This window comes from Cajanus cajan, chromosome 3 (genome assembly GCF_000230855.2).
Source record: "Cajanus cajan strain Asha chromosome 3, NIPB_CcT2T_4, whole genome shotgun sequence".
NCBI classification, from domain to species: Eukaryota; Viridiplantae; Streptophyta; class Magnoliopsida; order Fabales; family Fabaceae; genus Cajanus; species Cajanus cajan.
In genome coordinates, this window is record NC_138519.1 from 75,453,455 (window position 1) to 75,468,590 (window position 15,136).

Genomic DNA, 15,136 nt, shown 5'->3' on the forward strand with positions numbered 1-15,136 from the left:
GTGCCCTGAAAAGGAAATGTTGATTGAAAGTGGCTAGCAATGCATTATAAGTTGTGTAATAGTAATCTAAATGCTAAAAAATAATGGTTCTAATCTAAAGCACTATGAAATTAATGTTGCATTACTAGTTCTCTCAGTTTTGATATCGGTACAGCTTTATAACGATGTAAGTGAATTTCTTGAGTGAGCTAGACAAAATTCCAATTTCCAAGTAATAAGAGAAAGTATGTCAAAAAATATTTTTTTCTTTTAATATGACATACCTTCCAGCAATTTCATGATAGGGATACTGGTTATGATGAAATCTGATGAAAAGTTGCTGAATAGGAAATTTTCAATAAAAGGGTAGTAACCTGGGTTATCCCAAGTTTATTAGTCATAAGAGATGCTACCAAATTCTCATCAGTGTAATTTCCAATAATTAGATCTGGTTTTCCTTCCATAAGGTTGAGAATCTTGGCTGTAACCTCCTACTAACATGAACCATATAATGATCAGATGAAAATTTTATTACCGATAAAAGCTACCAAGTACTTTTTAATGTACATACCTGAGTAAACATCTCAAGATAAGGATAAATGTCAAAGCGAGTGAAAAGGAAAAAGTAGAATGTTGGAGTACTTGGAATCAGTAATTGGTTCTAACTCTTGATTGTACTTGTTCCTTGAGCATGGGGATGAGACTTGTGACCTGTCATGGTCAATAATATACTTGCATAATTCTATCTTGATGTAGTTAAGGTATTTGCAAATAACAAAGGACCTTTACGTTGATCACTTCATAACTTGGTGTAATTGGAGTCATAGTAAAAACTATGAAGACGACATAAACATTTAATCCAATATTTACATTTGTGTGGTACATAATGAGTGCTTAATGAGTATTGAAGTGGAGCCAAGTGTCAACTCATAGCAAAGGATTGAACTTTAGTCAGTTGTTTTGTTTTGTGTTTTTCGGCATCAATGTGTCACCAAAATTTTATATTCCTCTTTTTATTTGACAAAATCCCGTGACTTTCAATCTGGTCTATATCAGTTGGGTGTGACAAGTTAGAATTTGATGAAAGACATGTAAATTATGTATTTTTTATTTATAAAAATATGTAAACTATGTATAATAAGTTCTGATAAATAAATAGTTATTCTTCTTATGTATAAATAAACTTTTGCCTTCCACATATAGAGTCTTTCATAATATATAGACTCTTGTTATCGGTTCTACCAATTGGAGATCATTTTCTCGTGTTACTCAACTTCTGACCATGATTAAGTTTTCGTGTAGGATAATTGGATTAAAGAAGGTACTATTTGTAACATAGTTTTTATGATATATAAATATTCAACAAACGCCGGAAGAAGGCACACTTAGAGTGATCAATATTTTTGTTGATAATACTGCTAAGGCATGAAGATCTTTTAGTTTGGACTTCTTTGACAACTTATTACCATTGCATAAAAAAAATTAAAAAAAAAAAAACTTATTTGCCACAACCATGATTATTATATATAACTAATTACTTCTGAATCACTTTTCTAAAGAATAAATTCAAAGAATCAATTGAATGTTTGAGTATACAATTTCTATGCCTTGTTCACGTGTGTATCTTTGTACATCAAAGAATTCTGTTTCAGTAAAATGACCTGTAAAAAAATAAACAAATCTCAGTCCTATCTACGACTAATCAGAAGGGCTTCTTAAGATGCTTGAAATCCAATGATGATGAGTCAGTGCACTCTGCTTTGTTCCTGTAACCATTGAGCAGTTTCAACAACTCGGTGGCATTCTCCTTTGTGCTCTCGTCACACCCAACCTGAAGCATAACCAAGAGCTTCTGAAAAGCCCCAACCTGAAGTGCCTCAATCAGAACCCCTTCCTCCCTCTTGTCACAAATCTTCCTAAGAATAGACACAGCAAAACCTGAAGCCAACAGTGACACCCTCAAAATCTTCTTAATAACAAGAGGCAAGGTGAGAGCATTGCTTTTAACGACCTCCTTCCCTTGCTGGCAATCACAAATGCAATCCAACACCCCGAGTGCCTTTTCACACACACCTTTCTCTCCATCAACAATAGCCTCAAGCAAAAGTGAAACCAAACCCAACTCCACAAATCTCTCAGCAATTCCCTCTCTATTGTCCTCTGATGAAACCAAGTTGAAAATTGTTACCAAACAAGCCTTGGTGGCAGTACTCCCAATAGGCTCCCTAACCATCTTAACCAAAGCCTCAGCAACTCCTGAAACCTTGGCCAATTCTTGGACATACACTTCCTTGAGCAACAAAGCAGCATTTTGCCTTGATGCAAGGTCTTTCCCCTCTAGAAACCAAACCAATGAATTCAAAGAAGCTTGTGAACTCATCACTTGAGAATCACCAAGTGGGATCATCCACGTCAACACCTCCAAAATCTCCTCCAAAACAACCACATGCTTGTCCATAGAATCATCACTTGAGAAACAATCAAAGGCATAGGCAAGAACATTACAAACACCATTCCCTACTATGCACCTCTTGTTCCTCTCACTCTCTCTCCCCCAAACCTTAATCTTCCCAACCAACTCCTGACACTTCTTGTGATCCCTGTGTTGGGAAGCAGACATGATCTTGGAACATGTCTGGGAAACCTCGTCACTAGAGACAGGAATCCGAGGAGTGGGTATCCTCTGAATCCCAAAAGAAGTGTTTTGAACGCACCAATCTTGGATCATCCTACGAATGACGTGGTTGGGGATGATGTCAAAGGTTGTGAGAACCTGGTTGGTGACGGGACATGTTCTGTTCCCTCCTTCAATCCACTTCTCAATGCTCAACCTGTCGTAGGTGATGCCGGTTGATAAAGTCACCGGGTCTGTCATCAACTCCAAACTCACCGGGCACCGGAAGTGGTTCGGAATCACAACCTCCACCTCCAATTCACCACCTTGAAGCTGTGCCTTCTCCTTCCTTCCACGGCGGAAAACGTTTCTTCTAGTCCAAGACAAAACCATTCTTGATTCTTGATCTTACCACAAAGCAAATAACTTTGGTTTCTTTTTTTTTTTTTTTTTCCTTTGTTTGTGTGTGTTGGTTTGATATGAAGGAAAGAAGGTTGAGTGGTTGGTTTATATAAGGTTGTAAGACAAGGATGTTCTCATCATAAAGTGGGTGTGGTACGCGGGTCAAAGCTATGTGTTGGTTGAAGGAGGAATGTTTCAACTTTGAAATAAAGGGAGAGAGTTTATATTATTTTTATGTTGTAAGGTATGTGACTATGTGAATGTTGACCGTTGAATGTTTGAAGATGAGGAGGGTATGGTTTGTGGAATAATGATGGTGCTACCTAATTTGCATATGAGAGTAAAGATACTAACTATTACCTACAAACACAGCTTTTCGTGTACCACAGCGCGTGCCAGCGTAGTAACGTGTCCGCGTGCGTGCGTCGCTTACACTAGCCGCCTAGGTGGGGTGAGTTTTATAATCTCACTAACAAATCATATTTATTAAACCATAATCACATTTATATAATTTTGTAATATTTCTTTACTATTTTTTTTTTTTAATCTTGGTATGTCATAATGTATATAATTTTAATATGATAACTTATAATATATTACATCTTTATTTTATTTTATCTTTTTTTTTTATTCTTTTATCTTTTGTGTTCTGACAATTAGATGTATGAATAACATTATTCTTTACGAACTGAATCAATTTTCTCTTAAATTCAACTATAAAGATTTAAATTATGCGATTCAATTGTTAGGGTTGGGTCTCTAACTTATTTTTAATTTTTTGTTTTATTTTTTAATTGAGATATTTAGGATTATTGGATCAATTTGATTCAATGAATGAGTTTTATCATAAATTTGAAATACTTATATCAAGTATTATATATATAATACTTCTTCTACTCTCTTTTTTATATAATATTTAATTATCTAATTTATTAAGATTAAGAAAATTAGTTAATCTAATTGGTGACATTAAATTAGTACAAAACTTACAATTTTTTTGAAAGTATTCTTCGAAATGCATTAATTACAAATATTTATTGTCAAAAAATAATTAATATAAAAATATTTTAGATTAATTCTTATAAAAATATGACCAAGAAACACCTAAGGTTTTGGTCATTGAAAAAAAAAAACGAAATGTATCATTTTATATATAATTTATTGTATTTTTTTTAGTGCTATATAATTTATTTTACTTTTTATTGGTATATAATAGAATAATATATATTATAATATATGTTCAATTAAAATGCATTGATTATGTAGATTATAATAATTATTTTAAAAGAACATATTTATGATGATTTTTAATTAGTTGATCATAAATGAAAGTTAAACTTTAATAAAAATATAAGTATATTACTACGTAAACATTGATAAAATAATTATAAATTATTTTATATAAATAATTAAGTATTTGCTAATTATTTATAATCAATTAACTGTTTATATATATATATATATATATATATATACATACACGTACATACGTACCGAAAAATATCCAAAATAACCAAAGACCTGGGGAGCAGGTGACATAAACCGCCGGGCTTCGACCTTCGCCACCTAATTTTTTATTTTTATTTTTATCACAATATATAAATATAATTTTTTAATCATAGTAATAAATTATGCAAAACCTTGAAAGTTAAGAAAAATAATTAAGTAATAAAACTTAGAAAATCATAAAACACAAGTGACAAAAGCTCGAAAAATAGGTTGAAGGTGATTTCACGTAAGACTAGACATACGATGTGTAGTATACTGCTGTACAATATATTTAGAGTTAAAACACCAATATAGCATGCATAAAATGTAATGAATAATGGATCTCAAATCATTATAATTTTTTTATTATTCTTTTTCCTTTTTCTCCACTAATATATATTTACATTACCTTAGTTTGCAGTTTGCACCTGTGCCTGATGGTCACGGACACATCTGTTGAATTTTGACGTCTCTCATGGTCCCGCTATGCCACGGCATTAGATGAGAAAAAACTATAACCATCTAACACTTCCATTATGCTAACGTATATTATTATTATGTATGACAGAATATGGTTGACTGACAAAAAAAATGGGTAAAGCAAACAAAAATGTGGGTATATTTTATCAGAATCTTATTCAATAACTTTCCAATCAACTGTTATATTCAAGCTTTATCTCATTAAGATGAGAAATAAATATTCGGTTAAGAATCTATTCTCAATTTGGCAGTGAAAGGTTGATAACAAAAGCTGAAGAAGTAACATTAACCGTGGAAGGAATCAAAAAATTAAGTGGGACTATAGATACTTGGTTGGTCCAAGTATTAGATTACCGGATAATTTTCTCTCGTGGATGAGACTACAAAAAGAAAAATGATAGACAAGTTCAAATAGAAAAGGCAGCAAGAAGCAATGAGAATGGAAATAAACTACAGAACCACCAACAGTTACAAGTATATTTACAATCAAGCATGATCACCTACCATCTGCTGATGTGAAAGACTCAGCAAATCCAAATGGACGCGTAGGTATGCTTGTATGAGTGTTATCCAAGCTAGGAGGAAGGAGCAAAGAAGAAGAAGACTCCATTTCGGTTCTACCTTCATAAGCCTGCCACTTCTTCAATGCTTGTGGCAAAGACATGTCTAAATCAATGCCATATACATCTTCAGAACTTTGATCAGATGGTTTCCAAAGTTCCACAAGAGAAGAAAGCACATTAACGGCATGACCTGCATCAGGCCTTTGATATGGCTCCCTTGCACAACAGTGGCCAGCTAACTCAGCCACGGTGTGAATGCTCGCAAGTGTTTCCTCATTGAGCTCAATTGTGTGGTCAATAGCCTTGTGGAATGAGTCTTTGTTTACATACATTCTACGGAACCATGTTACAAGGTGCATGCTATCCTCTGGTTGACTGTCATCAAGTGCTCTTCTTCCGGTTATTAGTTCCATCAATATTACCCCAAAGCTGAACACATCAACTTTAGTTGTCACACGACCTGTAACTGCAAACAGATACCATGACATTGTTAGACACACATTTTCCTTGAAATCAATCAACGGCAAAATTTTGATACTAATAATTACAGGGGGAACAAATCAGTTTTATCACAGTTGATATGAGAAAAACATCAGGTTACCTTTCAAATGAAATGAAAGTTGTCAGTTGCTTATAAAGCATTCTAGACACCAAATTGCTATTGATATGCTACTCAAACTGATATACTTTTCCCAAAGATACTTATCCATTGAGTTGAAATATATGGCCAACATTCAAAGAAAACCAATGTCTAGATCAAGAACAGCTTATCTCTACTTGCTTCTTTAGGAATGCTACAAAGAATAATTAATATGCGCATTGAATATCTCTAGTTGCTTCTTTAGGAATAGTTTGAAAGAATAAATAAATAATATATGCACTAAAAGTGAAAAGATTTTTAACACTCATTTAGTCATGAATTATCATGTATGATAAATTTGTTGACTTGTATAATAAATATCTTAAAAGTTGTATAAACGATAATTTCTGATAAGATTTTACATGGACAGTGCATATGTATTAACCTCTAATTTAAAAACGATATAGAACACAAAGGAAGAAAAAATAAATTCAATGAGAAGGGGAATAAAAACATGAAGATACCTGCATATTCTGGTGCCAAATATCCAAAAGTTCCTGCAATCCTTGTTTCTATAGAAGCTTTGCCTTCAGGAGCAAGTCGCACAAGGCCGAAATCTGAAACCTTTGCCCTCATATCATCTCCAAGGAGAATGTTTGAAGGCTTCAAGTCCCTATGAATAAAGCTTTGATGGGCCAAGCTATGAAGATACTCAACAGCCCTTGCCACATCCAAGGCAATGGTCAATCTTCTATTCCACTCCAGTGGCTTCAGTCCTTCTTCCATCCAGTTAAAAAGGTGCTTACTTAATGTCCCCTGAGGCATGTATTCGTACACAAGAAGCTTCTCATTCCCATCCAAGCAGTAACCAAGAAGAGAAACAAGATGCCGGTGGCGAACCTTGGTCAAAACAGCAATTTCAGACTTGAATTCTGTTGTACCTTTTCCACTTATTGCCCCACACTCCATCCTTTTCACTGCAATCTTTGTGCCATCATGCAGTTCACCTTTGTAAACAGTTCCGAAACCTCCTTGTCCCAGTATATTCTTCTCACTGAAGTTGTCAGTGACATTCCTCAGAACCTGTATAGAAATAACCATGTTTCCAGCTTCACCCATCTGGATATCCCCTGCCTCACTCCTACTTTGCATTCCAATTCCACTAATATCAGCAACACTGAGACTTGAACCCGCAACCGCTATCTTCACACTCTCATTATCCGATCCAGAATGCCGCGGGTGAATAACCAATGCATTAGGACTTTGCACCTTGCTCAGCCGTTTCTGCTTCATCCTAAACAAACAAAAAGCCAAGAAACTAATCACAAAAACCAACACCACACCACCAATCACAGCAAACACAATCACCCCGACATGTGAAGATCTTCTCCCACCATTTTCTTCCATTGTGTTTGGAGTTGTCAAGTTTAGTGGACCTAAATGTGATGATGTTGGTCCTGGACTGGGCTTATCTTTCCCAATATCCTTATTCCCATTAGTGGTAACAACCACATTGCTCTTAAAACTAGGAATCTTCCCATAAAGCCTATTGTTTGTAACATTCAATTCAACAAGCCCGGGCAAAGAAGCTAGCTCTTCAGGAATAGACCCTGTGAGATTATTATCAGCAAGCACAAGCCTTTGCAATGACTTAAGCAAAGCAAACTCCGGAGCTATAGAACCCTCAAGACCCATCTTCTGAAAATTAACAACAGTAATATCCCCACCACCGTTACAAGTAACCCCAATCCAATCAGCACAAGGATCATTCCCCTTCCAATCCTCAGCAAACCTTCTAGGATACCCCAAAACCCTCACAACAGAAAGCAAAACCTCCACCCTGGGATCACACTCCCCGACACGTGGCAAACAAAAGCTATTCGAATCATCACCCAAATCCAAATCCACCTCAACCCCAGAACCAAACTCAGGCACTGCCCCCTGAAACAAGTTATTAGTCAAATTCACAACTTTAAGCGATTTCAATCCCAACAAAGAGCCAGGAACAGGACCCGTGAAAGAATTATCCCTCAAGTTCAAATCCTGCAAACTTTGCAACCCAGAAAAATCAGGAAGAGGCCCAGTGAACGCGTTGGAATGCAACCAAACCTGCGTCAACGATGTCATGTTCTGCAAAACACCAACATTGCCACCAAGGTTGTTACCCTTCTGCCCGTTCAGCCACAAAGTCTCAACCTGAGAGCTTGAAAGGCTCAGAGGCAACACACCCTCGAGATTGTTGAAGGCCAAGTGCAAATGGGTCAACGTGGGAAGACTCGAGAAAATCTCCGGGAGTGCTCCGACAACGTTGGCGGAATTCGCGGAGAAGTTTTGTAGCGAGGAAGAGTTGACAATGGTGTCGGGAAATTTCCAAGGCTTGAAGGGGTTGTTGTCGATCTCGACGCTCTGGAGCTCCGGCAAGCCGGCGAAGAAGTCGTCGGGAATGGAAGTGAATCGGTTGTTGCTGAGAATGAGGACTTGGAGCGAACTCAACCCGTTTAGGCTCGGGAGAGGACCCGAAATGTTGTTGAATTGGAGCTCCAACCGTTCCAATTGGGTCAAAGTTTGGATCACGGTGCTGTTGGGGAGTGTTCCTTGGAGGCCCTGGTGACCGATTTGGATCCGGGTGACCCGCTTTTGCTCGGAGCACACGACGTGTTTCCACCGGCACGGGTCCGGGTCGGACCAGCCGAGGGATTGGGGCGGGTTGAGGGTGGTTTTAAGAGCGAGCATTGCGGGGGCGTCCTGGGCGTGCGCGTAGAGGATTAGGAAACATGAGAGGAGAAAAGCGATGTGGGACTTCATGATGAGGGTGGTGAGTGGTGAGTGGTGAGTGGCGAGTGGCGAGTGGCGAGAGTGAAGAGAGAGAAGGGGAAGACGGAGAGAGTGAGGGAGGGAGTAATGAGCACGTGTGCGGTTGCAAATTGCAATGCATGAGACTCTCTAGTCTCTACATTACTTGTCTTGTTTTGTGGGTCTACTTGCCAACTTGGCTTCTTGGAGGGAAGGTTACAGTTAGAGTGATTTTGTTTGTTTCTTTGTTTGTCTGTGGTGAGATGAAACTTGAAAGACAGTGTGTGTGGATCTGTTTAACTGCTTCTGCTTCTGCTTCTGACTGTATTGTTGGTGTAGTTTACTTTAGGTGCTTAAATGTCTTCTACGGAAGATCCAAACAAATGATTGATAAGTGATTATGTTAGATATTTTTTGCCACCTGTGTAAGGGAAATTGCTCTTAATCATACTACTTCTTTAAGATATGCTTCTTTTAAATTTCAACTCACCTCTCAATCAACCATTGTGATTCACTCTTTGACTCTTTATCAACATAAAAACTATATATTCTTAAATCTATTTAAGAATATAACACATAATATAGATTGTTTTTCAATTTGATCTATTTATTTTAAAATTGTTTAATTTAATTATTTAATTTTTAAAATGTTCAATATTATTCTTTTATCTAATTTTATTAACATTGTTAATTCGGGAGAAAAAAATAAGAATCAACATTTTTTTTATAGAAATTATAAGAACAAATTAAACAATTTAAAATTTGAAAAACCAAATTAAATAGTATTTTTATTTTAAAGTGTATTTCTATAAAAAGAATGTAGTATGTTCCTTACAAAAGCTATTTACATACTTGTCAGTCGTGAATGTAGAAAAAGTTAATTAAGTTGGACATAATAAATTAATAATAATCAAAATATCCAATAAAAAAAATCTGAGACTTTGTTGACTGCGAATACTACGTAAAGGGCAACATGTGGACAGCTAAACAAAAAATAAAATTGAAAGATAGAGTGATACAGCAGATTCATAAAAGCCAACACGTGGACAGCTAAATAAGGACATCAAAGTTAAACTTATAAAATATAAAAATCGAACAATTATTGAATAACATAATGAAGTTAATTGTGGTGAAGATGTTTTATAGAGCTTGTGCCCTCTCACAAACACAAGCATGTTCTATTGTACTTATATGATATTTATATTTTGAAATTATACAAATTAAAAATTATACTTCTCTGTGATTTTTTAGACTTAAATCGACTCTAGAATAAGATTATAGAGGCAAGTTCGTAAAGTGTTTTTGCTCTATTTTTAAATGATAATACTTTTTATTTAAATCGTGTAAGAAGATATAATAATTTTATCTGTCGTATCCTATCTTTAGTAGGAAAATAAAATGATAAGGATAGATAGTCTTCTATCTATAAAAAAATAACTTTTAGAGTAATAATTCAGTAATTCCCCACATTTTGTAGTCAACTACACTAGTAGTAAAAAATATAAATATAATCATTAAGATTAACATATAAACATATATGTGCAACAATATATATATATATATATATATAAATTAATTGACTGAAATCATAAAATTTTTCAATAAAATTATAACATAGATCCGATACATATATACATAATTACAATAAAATTCAATTGAAAGTATAAAATTTTAATTCTTTCAAGCAACATTTATACGAGATAGTTACATTAGAGCAACTTAAGACAACATCGCTATTTTACAACATGACTCCCAAAATATACTCCTCTTTTAGCATATCTCTATCTTACTCTCATATAAATATGATTATCATAATTCAACCAAAAGAAAATATGCAAGAATAAGTTAATATTAAAAATAATCAACAATATAGAAGAATGAACTAATATGCTACAACTAAAACAACTCAATTGCTTTACCACTTCAGTTAACAACTTAACAAACATAACAACATTGTCCACTTGCAACACAACTACACAATTTCTCATCCTACAACACAATCATACAACTTATCAACATCTCAACATGGCATATGAACAGTAAAACATATCAATACATTATATGCATAACACAACAATTACATGTGTCGTTATACATTCAACAAAGAGATTTCTTACAACACAGGTGAACATTTTTAATAGCTTGATCTTATTGAACTAACTTAATAGCATGATCTCTTTGAACTTGTTAGATTAACAACAAATTTGGATATAAATCCACAACATAACATGATTTATTGGATTTTGTCACTTAAACTTGGAAAGTCTATTATTCCTATCAAGGTATAATAGCTTAGATGTGAATCTACCATGACCTTAGCATGCATAATTAAGTCTCCTATGAAGTTAGTTCACCGACTACCGTCCAAATATTATGCCTCTTCTAGTACTTAGTTAGGGATTTTGGCTTCTAACCTTATACCTTACTCGGTTTAGTCACTTTGTATACATATAGCATGACCTTATCCCATACGAATTTATATTGATCATTTTATACATGTATGACTTGACCTAACCCTTATATGGATCAACATTTGGCCGCTTATAGACAGTATGACTTGGCCTGACCCACATACCACATTAATTAAGGTCTTAGAGGAGACTCAATACTTCACTTCAATAATCAATTTCTCAATAAGAGTTTTTAACAATTAGACTTACAGAGCACCATAACATCATATCCTTACAATGGGATATTCAACTTTTAAAACAACCTCTCTTCTAATCCTAAGTCAATCAATACAACTCAATACCATGCTTTAAGCTTTCTCAACACAATTATTCTCAACACTACCAACATATACAATTTCACTACATTTCAACAAATTACAACTTTCCATAGTTTTATCATTAATATACACCATCCTAAGTCAATGTATAAAGAATTATAATCATACAACAACATACAACATGTGAGCAGTAAATGTACCTTCAAGCTTATTTTATTTTATCTTTTATTTTATTTTTTTATATAGGTGTTTCATGAAGATGACCATTATAAATCCTCGAGTATCTCTCACAAGCTTACTTCATTTGTCTTCATCTTCGTTCCTTGATGAAATAAGTATCCGTTGGTCCATTAAATGTATTTCACCAAATTGTTATTTCTTATTTAATTAAGGAAGCTGCTCATCACCTTTACAATATCAAAATGAAGGAATTGTTGTGTGTTAGTCAAAAATAACTTTTTCTAAGACTTTGTATGCTTCGAGGGATTTGTTGGCCCTTTCTCTAACATAAAGTATGTTTGTGTTCTTTTTTTGTAGTGTGAGTACTGGAGTTTTTATTCCTTTCGATCTATTAAGAAATAACATAGACAAATATGATTTGGTTATCAGATATCATAAATGATATATATTAAATATTTTTGTCTCACAAACAAAGTAGTTCGTCTAAGAGACCTATTATTAATATAACTAATCTTCTATCATAATTTGTCTAATAATATGATTTGAAAAGTTTTTTTCTTGAAAAACATCTATAAAATCCATTAATGTAGATATTGGCAACTTGATCATCTAATTTGTCAAGTAAGGTTTGTCAAGGTGAGGTTTAATTTGATAAATTTGACGATTTGTTGCTAGTTACTAATATTTATATCATTGAAAAATATAATATCTAATATATTACGTATTCTTTTTCTAGTCTTAGGGAAGGAAATGAAATCCTATAGCTTAGCTTGAGTAAATCCCATTAGTGGTAGTGCTTAGGACAACATTAAAAATTATATTTCATTCCTCCAATTGTCCTTCTCCTTTCAATCAAGCTTATACATCCCTCTCACTTTGTTGGAGCAATTTCATACCGATCGAGCATTTTCCATCTTCATAGCAAGAGTTCCTTTGTACCTTGCTTTAAAGTGATATATATTATGTCCTTACTAATGCAAAGGCCCTTAGTTAGGGGCTTACTTAATGCTTGTGCTAAGGTTTGAAGACCCCGTGCTCATTTAGTTTAGCGTAATGAGTGTTGTCATCTAGTAAAGGATGAGAAAGGGAAGGAGCAAAAAGCTCTTGGACTCAGGGCTTGGGGCTTATTAGTTGATGCTGGCTTCTGAGTTACTATGCAAATCTTGCCAACTTCTTTGTCTTATCGTTGTTTTCTCTACGGTATTCACCCTTCAAATATGCAATAGTGTAAAAACTTAAATGAGTTTAGAATCTTAATTATAGCTCCAAATTTAAGTGATTATCATCTGTGGGAAGCTATTACAACAGTTTCACCGAAAAAAAAGAGGAAAAAGAAGTATGATGGCAGTTGGTAGCTGTTTGTCTGAAATAATATCTCGGTTTTTGGCTTTTATGGAAAAGAGAAAGTTATATCTCATCATAAAAAGTTCAAAACATTACTTTTACCAGGAAAATTTAAATCCAGTTTCTAGAGTTATGATTAAAGAAAATAAATATGTTTCTTATCTTTCAAAAATATTGATTGAATATACTATTTGAATTTCCAAATAAAATTTTTATAATTTAAACTTATGAACAACTTTTAAAACTTTTCAATAAGTCCCGGTTTATTAACAAATATTAACTTTTACTAGACTAAACGTAAAGATTTGGAAACTCAAATCAAATACTGAACTCTATTTAATTGGGTATTTATTAAATAAATTCTTATAATTTATCTATTTTTTAAACAAAATTTCATGGTTTATCAAAAAATAAATTGTTATAATTTAATAAAAATAATAATAAAAACGATGATTAGAGAGGGTAAATACTTATGTATCAAAAAAGAGAGTAAATAATTATTTATTTTTTTAAAAAAATGTGAAGATCCCATTGAAAAAATTGAAAATATCTATTTAAAAATTTCGTGAAATGACAAGGGTTTAGAGAGTTATTTAACCTAAATTAACTTTAAATAGTTTCCACACATTCACTCACTATAAATTTTAGGATATATTTCTTTTATAATATTTTTATTTTGTCAAAACTAACTTTATGTTTGTCTGTTGGTGGTGATTGATCAAATGTTTAAACAAAATTATTGGAAGAAAACTCGTAAGATTACACCAGTGAATAAATCTGAGTAATTTTTATGAGATCGAATTTAATTATGCTCATCATATATAAAAAATAATTATCTTCGAAATATATTTAATATTATATCATGTAGCATTTTATTAATTAAAACCATTTCTTTACGATTTTTTAAAATCATTATAAATTTTATTAAAAAAAATACATGTTGTGACAAGGTTGTTACGGGCCTTTGAATTCGAACTTTTTGGCAGCTCCAATCCTTAAAATAAATTGGTACGGGCTTTAATATGGAGTATGAAAATGGACTACACTTTGAGTTGAAACTTGAAACAAATAGGGTATTTTATTTTCGTTTTTTTTATAATGAGAAAACAAGATTCGAATCTATATTTTATCCAAATTTTCATGCTACTTAGAATATTGAGAAGAAAAAAAAAGCTATACATTGACAGAATAGAATAGTTTTAAAGTGAAATCCTATCATAAATCAACATGCATAGTAAATTTATTTACTTTTACAACAATTATTTTAAAAGTCATACAAATCATAATTTTTTATTAGTTAAAATTTTACACTGACGTTACATGAGGATTAGAATATATTTGGTTTCAATGCCCTTAATTTATGTTATATTCGATTGTCATTTGTCACAGCACAGCCAAACGGTATTGGGCCAGATTTCAGGTTCAACTGGATGTAGGAAATGTGTCTTCTGCTTCGTGGGCCAAATGGGGGTACAATTCATCTGGCCCAACATGGGAGAGTCTATCTTCGATTCTTCATCTTACATTCTTACTCGACACATCAATCAAGGCACCAGCGGTTGCAAGTCATAAATGAAGCCTAAAGTAAACTTTGATTAAACTTTTTCATTGAATAAAAAAATATATGCTAAAACATATGAGATTTTTTATTTAAAAAGATGTGACTCTTCTTATATAAAAATTAATGGAATTTTTTTTCTTTGAGTAGACTTATAGTTTAATTTTGGGTCGGCCCTGTCCATAGTTGAGATGATAATACTTGCACATATTTTTTTATTTTTAAATTAGGGTGAATGTGAAGTGGAAATTATATAATTGATGAGTTACAACACATACCTTAAAGGTTGTTTGGAGCAACTATTTGCAGCTACAAATTGGGTAAGAACTGTTTTAGATGAAAATTATATGGACAGTAAGCACTCATATATATATAATTTATAAATATTGACTAAATGAATACTTATACCATATGAACATGAACGGGT

The 15,136-nt window shown here is 33.3% G+C and overlaps 2 protein-coding genes across 2 annotated transcripts; both read right to left on the reverse strand.

The window, feature by feature from the left end:
• Positions 1 to 1,528: 1,528 nt before the first annotated feature.
• LOC109800331 (U-box domain-containing protein 21) lies at positions 1,529 to 3,085 on the reverse strand. Its single transcript, XM_020361123.3, has one exon. The coding sequence runs from the start codon at positions 2,984 to 2,986 to the stop codon at positions 1,682 to 1,684; it is 1,305 nt and encodes a 434-aa protein (XP_020216712.1). The 5' UTR covers positions 2,987 to 3,085; the 3' UTR covers positions 1,529 to 1,681.
• LOC109799220 (receptor protein kinase TMK1) lies at positions 3,026 to 9,182 on the reverse strand. The gene is made up of 2 exons (XM_020359775.3): positions 6,631 to 9,182; positions 3,026 to 5,992 (listed from the first exon to the last, which is right to left on the reverse strand). The coding sequence occupies exons 1-2, from the start codon at positions 8,909 to 8,911 to the stop codon at positions 5,460 to 5,462; spliced, it is 2,814 nt and encodes a 937-aa protein (XP_020215364.1). The 5' UTR covers positions 8,912 to 9,182; the 3' UTR covers positions 3,026 to 5,459.
• Positions 9,183 to 15,136: the final 5,954 nt, after the last annotated feature.